Raw genomic sequence first — 20692 nt, forward strand, 5'->3', positions numbered from 1 at the left:
TGGAGGGAATTGCACAGTTGCCCCAGGAAATAGGAAACAGAGGAAATGTAATTGCTTTAAGTTCACCAGAATTTGAATTCAAACCAAAATTCACATAGACAAGACAATTGGTCTTTCAAAGTGGCGTTTTTATTGTTTTATTCAAAATATATAAATATGTATATATATATAAACAGAAAGGCCTTAAAGTCATTCTGAAAAAAAAAAAAAAAAGTAAAAAAAAAAAAAAAAAGTAAATGAGAGTCTGAACATCCCAGAGAAGAGCAAGAGAAAAAGAAGAGACAGTTTCCCTTCATCAGTAGTTCCTGAAAAAAGCTTGCTTCCATTGATCCTATGATCCACTTTAATAGTAGTTGCTGTCAAGCACAATTGGAGGGTGGGGATAGGAATATTTTTAGTGATATAAATACCTTGCAGATATTTACATGAAAGTAGCAAGGCTTAATGTGCTTCCTCACCCTTCTCTTCATAGCCTCCATGAAGCTTATTTCTCACAATGGAGCTTCCAGGTGACTGGGGAGAAAGGTTTCAAAGACTATTAATATAATAGGCACAATTAACAGGTGTTTATGGGATTCTTTGAACACTGATGTCAAGAATTTTGCAAAGAGTTTACATATAAAACTTACAAAGCTAAACTTGAAAGCCTGAATCCACAGTTAAGTCTCAGTGTGAGATTTAAAAAAATATTTTCCAAATGACATAGGAATGTACATGTTGTCTACAGTGCAGCTTGTGAAAATACCATGCTTTGGCACCTAAATCCCAATGTATAAATAATGCTTTGGCATTACAGGAGCAGTCTACAAAATATTCTGAGCAATAAAAATATATCTGAAGCAGAACGATAAGGACAGCCTGCTAATACAGAATAATATTTGTTAAAGATTTAATGTGAAAATTATCTGAAACATTATGTCATGTCTTTGAAAGAAATTTATAATATGGCAGGCTACTGAAGTTTATGTCTGTAATTGCAACTATAACAAAACACACATTTCAGAACAACTCGGTATGTAACATCCTTAATCCTAATAATGTGAATTAACTGAAATGAGAAAAAGATGATTTACTCTAAAATAAGTGTGTTGAAATGGGTTTTTGTGAAAAAAAAAAAAATCATTCTTAACTAGTTTATCCAGAATAACTATTTTAGTCTATTTCTAGATTCTATTTTGAATCTTGCTCAGATAAATGAAATGTACTATTTACAATTTAAGCTTCACTTCTGAGAATACTGCCTTGGTCCCTGAATCCTGAGATCCTCCTGAAAGTATGGCTACTAGCTGGGAACATGTAGCTTATTTTAATCTTAGGTTATTTTAAATTACTACACAGTTTTGGTTGCTTGACTTTGTAGCTAACACTAAAGAAAGAAATCAGGCCTTCAGGCAGGCATTTTGGCAAGTGCTTTTGAATACCTGTGTACAGGCTGGATTGCTCAGGAAAGCTTGCCTTCCAGCCCTGGAGAAAAAGGCTTCCAGCTGGCTGAGAAGACAGTCTCCTCCTCTCCCCGTGGCTTTCTTCCTCTGCTGGCACCATTTTCAGCTGCTCTTTGCTTGAAATAGGCAACCGCATGATTTCGATGTTGCAGTGAAAAAGGGTGATTGAAGTTACTGTGCAGGGCCAAGCTTTGCTGCCCGTCCTCGGTCCAAGCACTGAAAAACAGCTACACACATCGCAGCAGCGTGAAGGGCAGCACCGGGCCTTTTGTGATTTGAGGATGTAAGAGAAACGGGGGAAAATTCCACTGGTCTTGCAACCAGAATGTTTATTAACAACATGCATCAACATACAAAGGAGTACACAATAACAGGTCCACGAAGTAATGATTTATTGCTGGGAATGGCAAATCCTCTCCTTGGAGCAGACCAGAAGCTTCATTAACTGCAACACAAAGGAATTATCCTGCATTGATCTTAAAAGAAAATATACCCTACATTATTCAATTTCAACATAGCCTTTTGTTGTCGTTGTTTTAAAAAATACTGTTAAAAAAAATCCTGTGATCCTGTTAATTGACAGTCTGAGAAAAAAGGTGTCTGGTACCTACAGGGTTGGGGAAGGAGAATTTAGCAAAGGAAAAGGCAGCAGTGACTCCTTGTCTCATTATGGGACAAGGAAAGGAACATGTATTTATTGCCAGTGAAAGGTTTAGCTGAGTGTTTAGCTGGATGTGGAAGCATTTCCAGGACATTCCTCCCAAAATAAGGGAGCAACCAGGGGAATGGCAGTAACCAGTTCACTGCTCTCTGCTAGAAATGTGAACAGAGAAACACAGTCCTGACTCCTCCTCGAACACCATGGTGTAGCCACGGCATCTTGTAAGGGTGCCTCGTAACAGTCATAATGTGACAACAGGGGATCTGCTTAAAGGAAGACAGAAAGTGCCAGAAAATTCCCCATCACCATGCACGGCCAAGCCAAAACCTGGTGCTTAAAAGGCAAGCAGAGGTGAAGCCTGTTTGAAGATCAAAACCATTCCTGCTCCATTCTAATATGACAAGGATGAGCAAATTTCCCAGATTACAGAGGTTTTTTAACAATAAAAGAAACAGATTTTTTTTAAAAAAAAAAAAAACAAAAAAAAAACCAGCAGCTTGGTCCAGAGCTATCTGTCATTCACTATTCTTCCTGGCCTGAAAAGCAGCTTTGGGGAGCAGTTTGGCAGAAGCTTTGTTTGTAATCTCCTGGAAAAACAAGTCTGAGTGGGATTATATCTACAATCCATCACCGCATTTGGACCAGAGTGTGTAAAAACAGGATATAAAGCTAACTATCAATATCTTCACCATATTTCCACTTCTCTCAATAAAAAAAAAAAATAAATATATATATATATAGTTGACACTTATCAAGTGAAATGTTGTTTTCGGTTGTTCACACTTTATTATAATTTCAGATAAACAAGGCACCATTGGTATATGTTTGCTTCTGTTTTGCAAAGTACTAATTGCAATAGCCAAGGTTAAATGGTTAAGACAGCTTCCTTCCTTCCTTCCTTCTCTTCTGCAGTCAACAATATTTAGGAAAGAGAAACTGCTGACTCAAAAATAATTTGTTTAATCTTAAAGACACAAACCAAATTCAAAATACAAATGTGACAAATACTTGTTAAAATTTTATTTTATGAAAGTCTAGGTATTTTAATCATGTTAATCACAGAAAATCCAACAGAAAGAATGGGTTAAGATTGCTATTCAACAGTGAAAAAATACATGAAAGAAGTACCTGGACTTTGCAAATAGAGATACTGTACACAGTGTGAAGATCAGGCTTTTATTTCCAAACTCAGTCATTTTATAAAAAAAATTGATTTTTCCCCAGTTCCGGGAAGTATCTTAGAAATCCTTTCCTACTCTAGGCTATTACCACAGTTTGCCTCCAGGCGTTTCTTTCCTCTAGACTACAGCCTGTAACTCTCTTTAAGCATGCAGAAACTAAGTTGCAGTAAAGCTGCATCAACCTGTCACTGGTTTGAAGTCCCTGGGAAAATTGTGACGGTTTTACAAGGACTGAGTAATTTAAATTATGTCTTTTTTTTTTTTTTAAAAAAAAAAAACAATATATAGAAACTATACACTTAATTGCCTACAAAACTGTAATAATCACTATAAAAATGTCAGCATTTACCAACAATTACACTGTGTATATAGAGCCCATTATTTAATGACAGGAAAATTCTGTATGTTATAGTACAGACTACTGGACTGCTAAATGCTTTTTTGTTTTGTTTTGTTTTGTTTTTTAACATAGCTCAGTGTCTTCAGAGGGTTCTATATAACACACATACCCTATAGTAGGACAAGCAACATTAAAAAGTAAGGGTGGGTTAAAATTAATTGCTTGATACATGAACCGAACTAGTTGAACAGCGATGTAAATCCTTCAATGCTCCATTGAACTGCAGTGAAGTACACGCCTGCCAAAATCCCCCAAACGCTGACTTAACTCTGTTGAATATGCAGCCATGAATCTTGACTCTCTTGCCCTTTACCCAACATATTTTTTCACATTTCTTTCCCTATCCATTTGTATCCCTAGCAGAAAGTATTAATCGTACTAGCATAGAGAAGCTCAGAAAGAGAAAGAGAAAGAGAGAGAGAGAGAGAGAGAGAGAGAAAGAAAGAAAGAAAGAAAGAAAGAAAGAAAGAAAGAAAGAAAGAAAGAAAGAAAGAGAGAGAAAAAGGAAGAAAGAAAAAAAAAAAAGAAAATGGAGAACAAAGAAAAGGAAGAAAAAGAAAGAAAAGGGAGAAAAAAGAAAAGAAAGAAAGAAACCACCAAAACAAACACAGCTCCACAGGCTGCCTTGAATATAGCTGAATTTCCTCTCTGGCTGGCTGGGCTTATTGATCAGAGACTTGAACTTTTCACCCCTTTAGCAGAACAGGCTTTCTGATCATCAGAGTGTAATGCTTGTTTGCTCACAGAGGCTTCTGCCTGCGGGTATGGTAATAACTGACATCCATCAAGTAGTGCTTTTCCCATTAATTTTTGCACGCTTTAAATTAGGAGACTACTGTGATTACACAGACATTCTTGGTTCCTAATAAACCAATTTATACACATGATGTAAGTGCAGAATTCAGAACTCCTCAACCAATGTTAATCGGGCAGTGACCTGATGTATACCTGAGTCTCACAAGCCAGAGGACAGAAGTCAACGAGTTCAGAGGAGCAATGTCTTGATGTTACTTTTGTGTGCAAGCACCCGGAAAGCACGTACCTGCAAACAAGTGGGTCTGAGTCAGTCTCACGAGCCAAAAGCACTGAACTGGTAACTTCAGGAGCATCCCTCCTGCCATCAGCCAAGTGCAGTTCTGTAACACGGAGCTTGCAAAAACCAGCCTTCTCACAGTAGAGTTATTGATCAGCAATATCACAGAGACCTAAACAGAAACAGAACACCTGAAAAGTGCAGTTTCCACCAGAAACAAAGCCTGGACACGAAGAATAAGAGTGCTTGAGGTATTGTATCAAACCACCAAGATGTGTGGCTGGTGAACTAGTAAAATTATAGGAGTTTGATGGTTTAAAAAGCCAAAGCCCATCTAGAGTTGAAGCTGGCCACGTCTGTGAGAGACAATAAAAAAGGTTTTTTTAGATATGTGACCAGAAAAAGGAGAACCAAAAAGAAACATAGGTCTGCTACTTGATGGGGAAGGTCTCCTCACAGACAATGACACAGGCAAAGCAGAGACGTTTAATGTCTTCTTCGCCCCTGTCTTTAACACTGATGATGGGATTTGGGATCCAGGGTGCCCTGAGCTGGAGGACCATGACGGTGGGAATGATAAACTCCCAACTGACCTGAACACGTGCGGGATTTGCTGCTCTGCCTGGATCCATACAAGGCCATGGGTCCAGATGGGATTCATCCCAGGGTGCTCGGAGAGCTGGCTGACGTCATCACAGGATCTCTCTCAATTTTTTTTCAATGATCCTGGGAATCTGGAGAGGTCTCAGTAGACAGGAAGCTGGCAAATGTTGTGCCAATTTTCAAGAAGGGTAAGAAAGAAGACCCTAGCAATTACAGGCCTGTCAGTCTCACGTCAGTGCCTGGTAAAATTATGAAGAAGATCATTCTTTAAGTTATTGAGGCACACCTGGGGGACAATGCAGTCATTGGTCCCAGCCAACATGGGTTCATGAGGGGTAGGTCCTGCCTAACAAATTTGATTTCCTTTTATGACAAAATCACCCATCTAGTTGATCAATGGAAACCAGCTGATGTGATCTTTTTGGACTTCAGCACGGCTTTTGACACGGTTTCCCATAGGATCCTACTGGACAAAGTGTCCAGCATACAACTTAACAAAAACATCATACAATGGGTGAGCAATTGGCTGATGGGCAGGGCTCAAAGGGTTGTGGTAAATGGGGCCACATCAGGCTGGTGGATGGTCACCAGTGGGGTCTCTCAAGGCTCCATTTTAGGGCCAGTCTTCTTCAATGTCTTTATAAATGATTTGAGTATAGGACTAGAAAGTGTTCTGAGCAAATTTGTTGACGACACCAAACTTGGAGTTATGGACTCTGATGAGGGCGTAAAGGCCTTGCAGAGAGATCTGGACAGACTGGAGAGCTGGGCGATCACCAACCGCATGAAGTTTAACAAGAGCAAGTGCCGGGTCCTGCACCTGGGACAGGGCAACCCTGGCTATATGTACAGACTGGGTGACAAGATGCTGGAGAGCAGCCCTGCAGAGAGGGATCTGGGGGTCATGGTAGACAGCAAGTTGAATATGAGCCAGCAGCGAGCCCTGGCAGCCAGAAGGGCCAACCATATCCTGGGGCGCATCAAGCACGGCATCGCTAGTCGGTCAAGGGAGGTGATTGTCCCGCTCTACTCTGCGCTGGTGCGGCCTCACCTCGAGTACTGTGTGCAGTTCTGGGCACCACAGTACAAAAAAGACATGAAACTGTTGGAGAGTGTCCAGAGGAGAGATACAAAGATGGTGAAGGGCCTAGAGGGGAAGACGTATGAGCAGCGGCTGAGGTCACTGGGCCTGTTCAGCCTGGAGAAGAGGAGGCTGAGGGGGGACCTCATCGCAGTCTACAACTTCCTTGAGAGGGGGAGTGGAGAGGCAGGTGACCTATTCTCTGTAACCAACAGTGATAGGACCCACGGGAATGGTGTTAAACTGAGGCAGGGGAAGTTTAGGCTGGACATCAGGAAGAGGTTCTTCACCGAGAAGGTGGTTGAACACTGGAACAGGCTCCCCAGGGACGTAGTTACTGCACCAAGCCTGTCTGAATTTAGAAAGCTATTGGACTGTGCACTTAGTCACATGGTCTAAAATTTTGGGCAGACCTGTGTGGTACCAGGAGTTGGACTTGATGATCCTTATGGGTCCCTTCCAACTCGGGATATCCTATGGTTCTATGACCCCTGAGTTCAGGTCATGCCACTTGGAAGGGGGTTGAGTGGCCTTGTTTGGGGTCCAGATCCTCAAGACTTAGAATGATTTGGACTGAAAACTGAGGGTTCAAGCCTCCATTTTGAGAGCCCAAAGTCACGCAGCGCTTGCAGGGCAAGCAGGCGATCAGGCCCAGTCAGCATGGGTTTATGAAAGGCAGGTCCTGCTTGACGAACCTGATCTCCTTCTATGACAAAGTGACGCGCTGGGTGGACGAGGGAAAGGTTGTGGATGTGGTCTACCTTGACTTCAGCAAGGCTTTTGACACCGTCTCCCACAGCATTCTCCTCAAGAAACTGGCTGCTCTTGGCTTGGACTGGCGCACGCTTCGTTGGGTTAGAAACTGGCTGGATAGCCGGGCCCAAAGAGTCGTGGTGAATGGAGCCAAGTCCAGTTGGAGGCCAGTCACTAGTGGCGTTCCCCAGGGCTCGGTGCTGGGGCCAGTCCTCTTTAACATCTTCATCAATGATTTGGACGAGGGCATCGAGTGCACCCTCAGTAAGTTTGCAGATGACACCAAGCTAGGTGCGTGTGTCGATCTGCTCAAGGGTAGGAAGGCTCTGCAGGAGGATCTGGATAGGCTGCACCGATGGCTGAGGTCAACTGCATGAAGTTTAACAAGGCCAAGTGCCGGGTCCTGCACCTGGGGCGCAATAACCCCAAGCAGAGCTACAGGCTGGGAGATGAGTGGTTGGAGAGCTGCCAGGCAGAGAAGGACCTGGGAGTGATGGTGGATAGTCGGCTGAATATGAGCCAGCAGTGCGCTCAGGTGGCCAAGAAGGCCAACGGCATCCTGGCTTGTATCAGGAACGGTGTGACCAGCAGGGCTAGGGAGGTGATCGTCCCCCTGTACTCAGCTCTGGTGAGGCCGCACCTCGAGTACTGTGTTCAGTTTTGGGCCCCTTGCTACAAGAAGGACATCGAGGTGCTCGAAAGAGTCCAGAGAAGGGCGACGAAGCTGGTGAGGGGCCTGGAGAACAAGTCCTACGAGGAGCGGCTGAGGGAGCTGGGCTTGTTCAGCCTGGAGAAGAGGAGGCTCAGGGGTGACCTTATCGCTCTTGATAAGTACCTTAAAGGAGGCTGTAGCGAGGTGGGGGTTGGTCTGTTCTCCCACGTGCCTGGTGACAGGACGAGGGGGAATGGGCTGAAGTTGCGCCAGGGGAGTTTTAGGTTGGATGTTAGGAAGAACTTCTTTACTGAAAGGGTTGTTAGGCATTGGAATGGGCTGCCCAGGGAAGTGGTGGAGTCACCATCCCTGGAAGTCTTTAAAAGACGATTAGATGTAGAGCTTAGGGATATGGTTTAGTGGAGGACTGGTTAGTGTTAGGTCAGAGGTTGGACTCGATGATCTTGAGGTCTCTTCCAACCTAGAAAGTCTGTGATTCTGTGAGTTGAAACCCTCCTTTTTCAGCACAAAGCCCCATATCGAGGTCAGAAAACTCATTTTACCATCCCTGGAAATACTGAAAAGGCACATTAGATGTGGTGCTTAGGGACATGGCTTAGTGGTAGACTTGGCAGTGCTAGGTTAACAGTTGGACGTGATGACCTGAGAGGTATTTTCCAACCTGACCAATTCTATTGAGATTAGTTGAGCGAGGGAATATTTAGGTTGGCAATGAGGAGACATTTCTGCTCAGGAAGCAGTCAGGCGCTGGGACTGCCCAGGGAGGTGGTGGCATCACTGTCCTTGGGGGCGTTCAAGGAGAGGTTGGACGTGGTGCTTAGGAACACGGTGTAGCGTGTGGCACTGGTGTTAGGGGAGTGGTTGGACCAGGTGACCGGGGAGGGCTCTCCCAACCCCAATGCCTCCACGGCGCTACGTAGGGGCGGGCACTGCAAGATGGCGCCCGCCCTGCGGGCCACGCTTCATGCCCCGCTTGAGCGCATGCGCACAGCGCCCCGCTGCCCTCCTCGCCCCGGCGGGCGGCGGCCCGGCTCTGCACGGAAGTGACCTCACCGCCCCGCTTCCCCCCTGCCGCCCGGCGACCGGTGACGCGAGCGGCGGGCCGCGCCCCCATTGGCGGGCCGGGCGGCGGCGCGCGCGCGGCGGCCGGCGGAGGATGTCGGCGCCCCTGCGGCGCGTGCAGCAGGCGCCGCGGCACCTGCTGGTGTGCGAGAAGGGCCACGCGCGCCACCCGCGCTCGCGCCACGCGGCGCACGTGCGGGACCACGCCTACAACTGCCGCGTGAGTGCCGGGGGGGGGAGTGGGTCGCGAGCCAATGGGTGCTGCCCCCCGCTGCCGCCGCCGCGCGCGTGGCCGTTGGCGGCCGTTGGGCGCTGAGGGGGCGGCCGTTGGGCGCGCTGTGGCCCTGTGCGGGTTGTCACAGGAGTGACACCGAGTTCGGCAAGGAACCCGGGCTGCACCAGGCACCTCGGGACATTAATTTCCTCCTCCCAGGGATAAACCTGCCCTAACGCGTCCCTTACGGCTTCCATGGCCATCCTCAGCCCATCTCCCCAGTTTCGTTCGAGGGGTCTGCCCGCTCTGCTCGCCTCCAAAATAGCCCACAAAAGAAAACGTGTTTTCCAAAAGCTAGTTTGTTGTACTGAGAGCTTCACTTACCCATTGAGATGACATAAATGCTTAGCCTGTGTTCCTGCTTATAATCGTTTCCTGCAGCAAAGGCCAAAGGAAATGTTCCAGTGCAAATTCAAGCCAAATTTATAATGACTTTGGTTAAAGCACGCCGTGTGAAGTCATGCTTTTGCACAACACATCAAATGCTGTTGTGTAGCATGTAATATAAAAAAAAAAAAAAAAGTATCAGCTGTACACTGAGACTTTGTGCAAATTCATTTTAAAGACAGTAGTCTGAAATTACTTTTTCATCTCATTTTGGCGTAATGTACTGATCTCTTTGAAAAAGAAAGATTTTCTTTTGTATTTCTTGGTTTTCCCCCTGAGTGTGGTTTAGGATGTGATTTACATTCCAGTTATGTTCCTAACAGGTATCTGTGTTGATCCCTGAGTGTGGTATACTACCTGAAGTGCTGAAAAGCACCGTTGCAGACTTTGGAGTGTACTATCTGGTGAAGAATTTATCGGTTCATGAATTGGTTGCTCATGAATTCATCGATTCTTTTGTGAAGAAAGGTAAGGAGGTAATTGGAACATAACAGACACAGTAATGTTTATGTTTTCATAAAACGCTAAAATTTATTTACTGCTATTTATTCTGGTATGTGTTTTAAATGAAGGAAAGAAAAAGTAGTAAGAAAACTCTCCATGCATTTCTTTCTCATTTTTTTTTCCACTTTGTGGTGTCTATATTTGTTTACAGCTGATGGGTCCCAAACAGTTATGATTGCTTCTTCTTCGTTTTTCCTTATTCCATCTTAATTCTGCAAGCCAGCTATCAAGAGGGCTTCTACGTGTAATCTCACCTCTCATCTTCTGCTCTTCATTTTAATGCAAATTCCTGCAGAAATCGTCTCCCTTCTGTCTTTCTGGTTCCTTCATATTTCACCACAGAGCAGTGTTCCACTGCTGGCAAAGCCTGTGCCTATTTTCCAAGATGAAAACCAGGCTTGCTGCTTTTCTTTTTTCTTTTGGCTGATGAGCTTGTGGTGGTTCATCTTGATGTAGTAAGAGCAAAGAGGATGCAAAGAAAGATTGAAAAGATGCAGCCTGTGCCCAGCCAGCTTGTTTTTACATACTCCATGTGGGCTGTTTTCATCTAGTGGGGCCCGTTTGTCTGGCTCCTGATAAATATTATACTCTTGAGATGATTGCCAGGGAGGCAAAAAGCTTTAAAGAATAAAGAAAGGGGAGAAGATAACATGTCAGAGAAAGAGGAAAACAAGAAATTCATGTATATTACTTGCTAAACGTGGGGCTTTTTTTCTTAGTCACGTTTACTTTAGTCTCATTAATGTTTTTTCTGCCACTAGTTTTATGGAAGCGGTATGACATTAGTGTATCAACTTCACAGGATCTGACTGTGTATTTTGAGAAGCACGTTTAAAACAGATATTTAATCTGGAATATTTAAACCAAATTTTGTGGCAGTATCTGACACACAATATATTGAATAATGTGAGCATCTTCCACCTTTTTTAATGTGAATTAATAACGTCAATATTTCAGGATAAAAGTTTCTTTGGTTGCATGTGCAAATAAAGTGCATCCATACTGGGGCATATTACTGACGTTATCTCTATTACAAATTCTTTAAAACAATGCCGGTCTAAAGTTTATAAAAAAAAAAATAATAACAAAAAAAAACCAACAGCATTTCACTTGAGATGGTGGAGGAAAGGTACCTGATAAAAAATGAGAGTTGAGAATGACTCCAAATATATTTGACATGCTTAATTATCTTGATGTTTTTCCTGTTATCTTTCTTCAGAAATGGTATAATCTCATGGTTTTCTGCTTTACTATTAAAGGTTCATGCTATGCACTTACCTATAATACAAAAATTGATCAAGATAATACTGCAGCTCTGCTACCAACTGGTATGTTTTGTTTTCTTTTTAATAAGATACACATTTTGATTGTGGTCTTCAGCGTTGGTTTTGTTTTGTTTCCATTTGGAATTATGTAAACTAGAAAATGTGCCTACCATGTTAGTCTACTTTATTAGAAGTATGCTTGAATTGATAAAATATTTAATTTTAACTTTTTTGATTCGTGTTGTTAACTTTCCTTTAGGTAAAACAATTTTTAGAAAATCAGCATAACTTATTTATAGTATTAGATTGTCAGTACTTCCTCTGACATACCAGTTGCTACTGAGGATTCTTTTTGTGAATACACTGCATTACAAATTTTTGTTTCCTACTAGTCTTAAAGACACAGTTTGTACCAAAAAAAGAAATAAGTAGAAAAGAAAAGTTATTAGCACTGCTTAGGAACACTCTTTAAAACATTGTGTTCATTATTTGAGAAGTGTCTAATGTGTTAAAAGTCTCTGTTCCATTTCCGTCACAGTTTTATGACAAAACACTTCTTAAATGGGACTTTACATACAAAGAAAATAATGTAATTGTTGTGAAAATAATGTAACTGTTGTAGGATTCAGATGTGTCTTCACGTTTCAGGGTATATCAAGCACAGTTGAAAAACAAATTGGATTGTCTGCTCTCTAGCCTAAGATGATAGAGTCAGTGCCTATCAGAGCAGAAGTAAATTCAGATTCTTCAGAGGAAGAATTATTTGATGTATATTATTAACACAGTCCTAGCAAAGTAGATACTTGATAGAGATTGAGTCTGCACAGTACATGGTGCAGTTATTATAAGTGATGCACAATTAATGCAGAGATAGCATCACAGTTTCTGGTGATATCGCCATCTGAAATCTTCAGCAACAGCCTTACTTGTTTATATTCTATATTATGCTGTTACATGCATTAGAGTCTAAATACTGTGGTAGCGATATCTGTTGTGTGAAATTCTGTACCAACTGGCAGCTGCCAGATTTGGCTTATGAACCAGGAAGTGGAGTTGTTCCAGAGCATATCTGCTCGTCACTATTAAGCATATTTTACTCCATGTACGTAGTTCCACAGGAGCAGGAGGTACTGCTTTTCTGTGTTCAACTGAGCAGTGCACGCATGAATCTTTACAAAATTGCGTCCTAGTGTAGTGTTCAACCAGTGACACGGCAAATGTTAGGGGACAAGTAGAGGAAAGACTGAGGAAAACATTTAGGTAGTACAGTTTAAAAAAAAAAAGACAAATTATGCCTGTCTCAGGAATCATGTTGCACTTTTCTCATCCTAGTACATAAGACCTGTATGATAAGAAAGAACAATTGAATTTAAATGTATTTTTTAAGGGTTAATCTGGTGATCAATTTAACTGAAACTAAGGAGTCTGGAGTACACTGGTAATACCTAGTGATCCAAAGTTAACATTGTATAAAGTACATGGTGCTCAGAAGACTTTAAAGGGAACTAAATAGAAGATAATTTATATTGTGAGTTTTTTTGTTACAGGAAAACTAATTCTGTCAGTGGATAAAGATACTTATGAGGAACTTGGACTGCAAGGTCGCCCTTCTCGGTATTCTGGCAAAAAAGCAATGAGATATAGTAAGTATAATTTATAGTTGACAATGCTTATTTCAGATTGGTCTGAGAAGCACCTTGTTAGGATGTTAAACCAGTAGTCCAAAACTTACTTTTCCTTATAGTTGGTTGTTGTCTACATGGTATTTTTCCAGATGCAGATGAAAGGGTTGCATGAAGAGAAAAAACAGCTTTTCAAAATAAAGCAGCTGTAAGGAAACAAATGTGAGATATTGTGGGTATTCTATAAAACTTATAATTTTTGCAGTTTTGATGAAATTTTTATATTGGGGTGATATAGGATTCAAGAATTTTTGTATACTTTGTGGAGTGTCTATGCATTCTGATTTGAAACAAAATACTAACCTAATTAAAGTAGGTCTGACAACTTGCATGCTCCACGCATGCACACACGCGCACACACACACACGCACACACACAAAAACATTGGAGACTCATGCAAGACTACTTGCTTGAAAGGGAGAATTATATTGTCTGACACAATTAAAATTGTAATCTTTATGGTACTCAAAGTTTTAATTCTACAACAGATGCAGAGGAAACATACTTAGTATGATTTTTAAATAATAATTTAAATATCTACTGTGCTATGTCAAATATATTAAAATTTGTGCTAGTGGATATAGATTAACTTTTGAAGAGGGAACTTTAGTACCTACAGTAAGAATTTTGGAAAATTGAGCATCATTTTACCATTCAATTTGTCAGGTAAAATGTATGATGAAATTTCTGTATGAAAAGTGAAACTTCAGTCTGGGACAAGTTTATCTAGAAAAAAAGATTTGTAATTGTGTCATTGCCGTACACGTGGCTTTTAATGCTAGAAATTTTATTTTATTTTTATTTTATTTTATTTTTATTTTATTCATAGCTTGCCTAGTTACTAAAATATTTTTAAAGACACTGTTTTGGGACTTTGTCACTGCCATTACAAATGAATCTGTCACTGCAGTCACTAGAAAGCAGTTTCAAATTATATCAAAACAAGGCTGGCAGGAGGAGAATATTAATTTATATAACGGGGAGTCATATTTGCATAGTCAAATGCTTTGTAAAGATGCTGTACCATGTGAAAAGGTAGTTTAATTCTTTTTGTTCTCTGTGTTTATTTAATTGTTAACTCATTGTTATCATTAAAGTCAGTCAAATGAGTAAAAATGTCTTTTGTACATTTTTGCAGTTATAACTATTGACTTGACTGATTCCGACTTTCACCCTGATGGCAAGAAACATAAGAGGGTGCTTTGGGCCTTGAAAGAAAAGAAACCTTTAGAATTTGACTTCCTAATGGCTTGGTATAATACAGGTAATAAGAATTAAATGTAAAAGTAAAATTTAATTGCCTTGAAGTCCAAATGTTTGTGGCTTATTGTTCTTTTCTAGTATTGTCCAAATGCATTTTTAGTGGAGTGCAAAGTTAGATTACATTATGTTTGGGTGTGATTTTATTATTTGTTTGGTTTGGTTGTGTTTGTGCAACTTCTTACACAGCAGATCAATTCAGGAATCTAGCAGTGATTCTTAGGAGTTATACATTAGTTACTTCATTTCTTTGTCTCCCTGTTGTCCAGGATTTCTGGCCTGATTTTGCCTCTTTGATAGTTTTGCTCCTACTTTATAAAACTGTGACCTATGTAAACATTATTAGTACGCACAGGTTACATACTTGGTGTAGTACTTGAGGTGGGGAACTGTGAGTTTCAGTAGTGGTTATGGAACGTGTTCAAAAGTCCCCGTTTCCATCACATGCTGCACACACTGATACACACACAGTCTGGTATTACATCATTTTATTCTTAAAATGATTTATTCTTTATTCTCGAAGTGTTATTCTCAACACTTTGTTGAGAGTGGAGCAGAGCGAGAGTTTGTTATAAGAAATTTTACTGTCTCAAATCATCGTAATTCCAGTGTCCATTTATCTACCGGTTTCTGATTACATTAATTTTACTTCAAGGATTTAAGTCTTGCAGTTCCTCTGAGGGTCTTTTTCCAAAGTCCTCTGTTTGCTTATATTACCTCAGAACAGGCCGTGTCTAAGGATATGTAGCACTTCTGCAGCATTAACAAAAAACGCAGGGGCTCATACTACAAAAAAAAAAAAAAAAAGAAGCTTGACCTATCAGAGCTGTGTAGCTTTTAGTGTGTTTCTGCTCAGAGTTACTAAAGTCTCCACAGTAGCAGGAGGAGATGTTAAGAGAGATCCTTTCCAATCTGCTCTTTACATTCTTAGTCTTGCCTGACTCTTGAAGACTAAATCTGAAAGTTACTGTAAGAAACTAAAACTGCTTTCAAGCTCCTTCAGCACTGTCCCGTGTTTCACTTGATAGTCTTTCACATTCCCCTCCTCCTTTTTAAGTACTAAATGTGTTACAAGTATTCTTCCTTGCTTGTCATACAGAAGTTGTTTAAAGCTTGCAACTTCTGCCTTTGTCATCTTCAGGAAGATGTCACGGTGAAGTCTCCTGCTACCATAAACGGTGACATAAATCTAGCTCAGGTGGCAGATCCTCAGGGTCAGCTTGTTTAGATTTATTGACCCTGGACAGAGAGCAAAATGACTTCAGGGCCAGTATGTTTTTTACGTTTATTGCTGCCAGTTGTAGCAGCATTCAGGAAGAATAGCATTCCTTTTTGTCAGTTTCTTATGGCCAAAAAACTAGTCAGGTTAATCACTTCATGAATATGGAGTTAAATCAGAATGTCTTTTTGAGCAGGAATTTTTGAGCTTGTAACATCTGAAAGACTCTTCCTGAGTACTGACAAAAATAAAACCTTCAAAGATGTTATTAATAGACATGAGGCACTGTGTGGATTCTGCTGGAAAGGGAAAAGAGATGTATTTTCTTGGGAAGATCTTTGTCCTTCATGAGTATAGTGCCTGCAGCCTTCCTGCTGGTAACTGATGTTTCTTGCTATGGCCAGCACTGCTGCAGGCCTGTGAACGTTCGTGTCACTTTCCAAAACCAGGGTTTTCAGTTTTCATACCCATTTTTTCTATTTCCTGGTGCTGGCACCAAGAGGAACAGAAAAAGGGAATGTGGAGTGTCTCGTGTCTTTAATGGCAATCAAAACAATCTTTTCTTCTCTGTTCTACTGCTGTAATTTGTATGACATTTTAAATGTTTATTGGCTGAAATTCACTAAACTCCAAGAGAACTTTGATAATGTGCCTGGTTGTTGTTGACACAGAAAGCTACGCTGTAGCTAGATGAATTGCTCTGTTGGAGTCTTGGCTGTAGCCTTCGAGATTTCCTGAAGTTAAGACTGTCACTGAGGATCCCACTTGGAGTGGACATTTAAAATGTATAAATTCTTGTTTGACTAAGACTTCTCAGGCAATATAATACGTCCTTTGAGCAGTCTAACGAATGCTTATGGAAAGTACAGACTGCATGAGGATTGTTTGTTTTAAAGCATTCCAAACAATTTTTTTTTTTATAAATTAACACGAGTTCAGTAGCTGCCTGTCTTTGTCAAAGTGCCTTTCTGCACTTGGACAGTCTTCTTTTGCAGGATGATTAAAAAGGGTCAGGTTAGCCTTCCTCCTCCAAGTGATTGCCCTTGGTGGGTTAGATAATGGCTAACGGAGTTGCAGCAGTCCAGAACTTTTGATAGTGAGCCATGAATATTTTGTTCTGCAGTTATCTGTACCTTGTGCTTGGATTTCCTCTGTTCATACGTGGCTTTCCAGTGGTATTTAAATGCTATTCTGGACTTCAGACTTCCCATGAGTAAGGTACTATTTCTTGTTTACTAGAGAACACAATGTCACATTTTGAAAACTGAATATTACCTGGAACTTTAAATTCAGGAGAATTGATTTCACGCTAGTTATCTTACTGCTTCAAGAAGAAGATTGGTTAATATCTCTTGATTTGCGAGATGCTAATTTCCAAGTTTATGTAAGGTTTTTAGGACTTCATCTGGTTTAAATCAATCACTAGAGCTGAAGAAACAGATCCTTTCCCATAAAGTTCATCAAGGTACATCTAACTGTTGCAGTCTTACTGCATTTGAAAACTTCTCACTTTTTTTATTTTATTCTCTGATCCTAGTAAAGTGAGATATGCCATACATTTTGTTTTCATTACCCTTTCCCCTTCAAAGTCCTTGTCTCTCAGACAGTCCTAGAATTTCTCTTCTATCAGTGATAAATCAGTTCTTAAACTAGTCAACTGCCCACTTTTTCAGTGTCTGCCATTGGGATGGCAGACACCTCAGCCAGGTAGGTGGGAGAGCTTCTTATCTCGATGGTTAATTCTGATATTTCTCTGGGATGAGTTTACCTTCCAAATACACCGCATCTGAAGATGAATTCTCAATTTGTTGTAAATCAAGAATTTTTCTCTAAATCTTTACAGCTCATAGATTAGGTTTCCCATCACACCTAGAACATCAGATACCTTGTTTTTACTGATGGGTTAAAGCCTCTGGGAACAATTCTTACATGGTCTTGTCCTCAGCTGAGAAAACTGAAAGATTTACTTACCTTAACATGCTAGGTAGAAGAATAAGTGCCGTTCATATCATTGAAAAGGGATTTTTTTTGTAGTTGTAAAGGGATATTCCAGGAGAATTTATACAATACTATAGCTTTTTGCAAGGTATTCTTGAGAACTTCCCAATTCACCCCATCAGAGCTGCTCTAGCTTCCAGATGCCGTGCTGCCTCTGGGATGCTTTCTTACACGCAGGGATCCCTCCAGATGCTCTGTGCTTGTGGAAGAAATGCTGCCAGAGTTCATTTGAGCCAAGTTCCGGTTAAATGGTTTTGAGATGCATTATCTTCGTGTACATTTACCATATGTATTCTCCCTCTCGTGCCTGAGGAATTTCTAGAGATGCTGACCTGGAGGTGACTTAATGGTGTAATGTATATATCACTCTTACAGGGCAGCAGATACCTGCATGTGAGCAGGGAGGGAATGTATGGACACTTGTAAGGCAAAATGTTCCTTGGCCTCAGATATATAGGTGTGGGTGTATTTACAGTGTGAATATATTTGCAGGTCTTGGGGAGCAGATAACATGCAAGTAGCTTTCCTTTCATGCTTTCTTTTTCAGGAATGCTCTGAATTCCTCTTTCTACTGAGTTAATTTCATTACTTGGTCAGTTAATTTTGCTCAGGTTTTCTATTGGCAGTTCTATTTCTTCATTTGCTAGGTAAGTAGTAACTTAACTGAGCTGTACTGAAGTGCTGGATCTTGCACTAATTCTCATTTCCAAGAAGACATGGAAGCCAAAGATGGCTTTTGCAAAAGATAACAGCATGTAAGCAGTTTCAGTTGCAGTTTAACACCGCACGCTGCCTTTTCTTATACACACATACAAATGTTTCATGAATTCTGTGCTCCTTTTGTTTGGTAGTTTTGTAAGCGCTCCTTGTGGTGTTGTGTTGTTAAGGTGCAGAGGGATCAACATTGATGTCATACTTTCCCAAAAACCAAATACGAGCCCTGAAGCCAAAAATAACATTCAGCACATTAAGAGACTTGCAGTGTCCAGCATTGCAAAGTAATGAATTAGAAGGAAAGCCAGAAGAGTCCTGCAGTACAGAAGAACTGTTTGAATGGCTAGGTGCTGTCCTGAATCAAGTTAACTTGTAAGTACTTGAATTTATTTCATCTTTAAATACATGTTAAGTAAGGAAAACCACGATTTATTTTAAGGAAGAGTTAAGTAAGAATTAAGAAAGGCACGTTTCTGCAAGTGGGATGGCTGTTATGCACTTAAATGGTTATACTTCTTGAGTAACTTTTGTGATTTTGGAGGTACCCATGAATCTTGGGAGTTGCGTGGCCATTAGTTGCTTGGATGTTAATTTAGATGACATACATACATGTAGATACTACTTGTTGGGTACAAATTTTTGTTACTAAGTCTTTCTGTGGAAATTTTAAAGTTTGCTTATTTCCATTGTTTTGTGTTTGTTTTTTTTCAGAGACAACAAATCTTCTAGCTTCATATCAACCTATTGCTGTCCTCAGCCAAACACAACAGTGGACCAAGCTTTTTTGTGCACAATTACAGGCTTTATAATTCCTGATAAGATAATTCAGTTGTTGGAGCAGCTGTGGTAAGGGTTCACAGCAGTACATCAAAAAAAATGTGTACTCTAAAATTTTTTAGTTTTTGAAATCAGCTTCAAATACTTATTTTCAGTAGCACTACTGGAAGTAAATAAAATGTGCAAAATGAAGACTTGAATTAGGAAATGGGCAGGAAGCTTAATGTCAGTATAAAAAAGCAGTAAATTGGATTATTTTTGATACATACAAATTTGAGAATGGTTGCTCTGTATCCTAGTAATGACTGTGCTTTTTATCTTAATTTCTAAACAGTGACTGCACTGAGCTCCTACATTTTTCAAATTTTCTCTGCTTATGAACATCAGGTGCCCTCAAATATGCCTGATTTAGCATTTTTAACTACCGATGGAAAATAAGATTGAAATCCCTTTATGATACTGGAAAGAGTATTTCAAGTTACTTCAAGGTTGTTATGGCATTACAGTAAATTACCTTATAATGATTTTTTTTTTTTTTAATCAAGTGTAGTAACAACGTAGGGCACTGAATATTGATGAACAGGGTAGATGTGGTTCTAGTTAAATACCAAACTACATGATACTAGCGTATCATGGATCCATGTGATGTCTGCCTGTATTAGTGCTACAGAGTGAATTCTGGAAGCTCCCTATGTAATATTTTCTTCTTGAATTTACTTATTATTTTATAAAGCAGGGTTTTTTTTGTTAATTGCTAATGGCAAATGTTCACTAAAGTGCCTGCATCTTTGATTTTTTACTTTATATTGTATACTTGACCATGCTGGCCATTCCATTATAATTATTGATAACCTTGTTTTCTTCCTTGCAGCTCCTATTTCAGTGAACCAAAACTGGCACACTGGCTGACCTTAACTGTGCATGGCTTTGCAGACAGTCCTGTTTCCTGGAGAGAAAATGAACATGGTTTTCACAAAGGAGGAGAGAACTTGTACAACTTTGTTGTTTTTAGAAATCTGGACTACTGGCTTCAGATGGCTGTAGGAACTCATGACGATTGTCCTCCGTAAAGCTCTGTCTGCAGGAAAAGCATTCTAATAATCCGATGGTACTGTATAGAAATCTAGTAAGATAGTTTTTATAAACTAATTAGATAACAAGCCAGGTTTTAAGAAGTTTTATGTGTTAATCTGTTATTTATAGCCCTTAAAGCATGACCTACAATGGAAGGAAAGGATATTTGTTTCTTCACTGTCATACAGTGTTTTCTGAAAGACTTCACAATTCTAGCTTTAAGAAAATGAAAAGTTGTAAGTTCTCTGACTTTGACTGTAGGTGATTTCCTCTTATCCAGGTGTCATTTTGGGATTTGAAGATTGTTACATATTTGGGAGAAAAGCTCATTTATGGATTTAATGTTTTCTTTCCTTACATTAAAGATCTCTAAAAACTTTGAATTCATGTTTAAGATATTTCAGCCTACATGCAGGCCAAAAATAAATAAATAAATAAAAAGAGGGAGAAGTGTTCTCCACAAGTTGGAAGAGGGAAGAGAAGTGAGGAGCAGTGTCAATAGTGATGCAGAAGACTTCTCGCTGCTTTTATTATTGACCTGCCCACACGCACTCAGAAGCCCAAACCTCAACAAATCTCTACTTTTAAAAGTAGCTTGTGATTCTTGCTTACAGGGCAGCCTATAGAGGAGCTAAGGCTTCACTATCAT

At 40.4% G+C, this 20692-nt stretch overlaps 1 protein-coding gene across 2 annotated transcripts; it reads left to right on the plus strand.

Annotated features, from left to right (window-relative positions):
• Nucleotides 1-8966: 8966 nt before the first annotated feature.
• On the plus strand, nucleotides 8967-20426 carry RPP40 (ribonuclease P/MRP subunit p40). Of its 2 annotated transcripts, XM_084508259.1 has the most exons (8): nucleotides 8967-9109; nucleotides 9874-10018; nucleotides 11314-11382; nucleotides 12867-12962; nucleotides 14140-14265; nucleotides 18366-18564; nucleotides 18904-19038; nucleotides 19841-20426. In XM_084508259.1, exons 1-8 carry the CDS (start codon nucleotides 8984-8986, stop codon nucleotides 20037-20039), a joined length of 1095 nt encoding a protein of 364 aa, XP_084364385.1. In that variant the 5' UTR covers nucleotides 8967-8983; the 3' UTR covers nucleotides 20040-20426. The 2 variants fall into 2 exon arrangements, with proteins under 2 accessions (XP_084364385.1, XP_084364386.1); XM_084508260.1 differs by lacking the exon at nucleotides 11314-11382.
• Nucleotides 20427-20692: the final 266 nt, after the last annotated feature.

The sequence above is a fragment of the Aythya ferina genome, assembly GCF_964211825.1.
Source record: "Aythya ferina genome assembly, chromosome: 2".
Classification (NCBI taxonomy): Eukaryota; Metazoa; Chordata; class Aves; order Anseriformes; family Anatidae; genus Aythya; species Aythya ferina.

What these genes read in the sequence shown, in the direction of transcription:
- RPP40 (XM_084508259.1), top strand. Translation starts at nt 8,984, where the DNA reads ATGTCGGCGCCCCTGCGGCGCGTGCAGCAGGCGCCGCGGCACCTGCTG. An exon ending in CAAAAAAGCAATGAGATATA is followed by an intron (nt 12,963 to 14,139) that starts GTAAGTATAATT and finishes ACATTTTTGCAG; the next exon opens with TTATAACTATTGACTTGACT. An exon ending in AATGGCTTGGTATAATACAG is followed by an intron (nt 14,266 to 18,365) that starts GTAATAAGAATT and finishes TGTGTTGTTAAG; the next exon opens with GTGCAGAGGGATCAACATTG.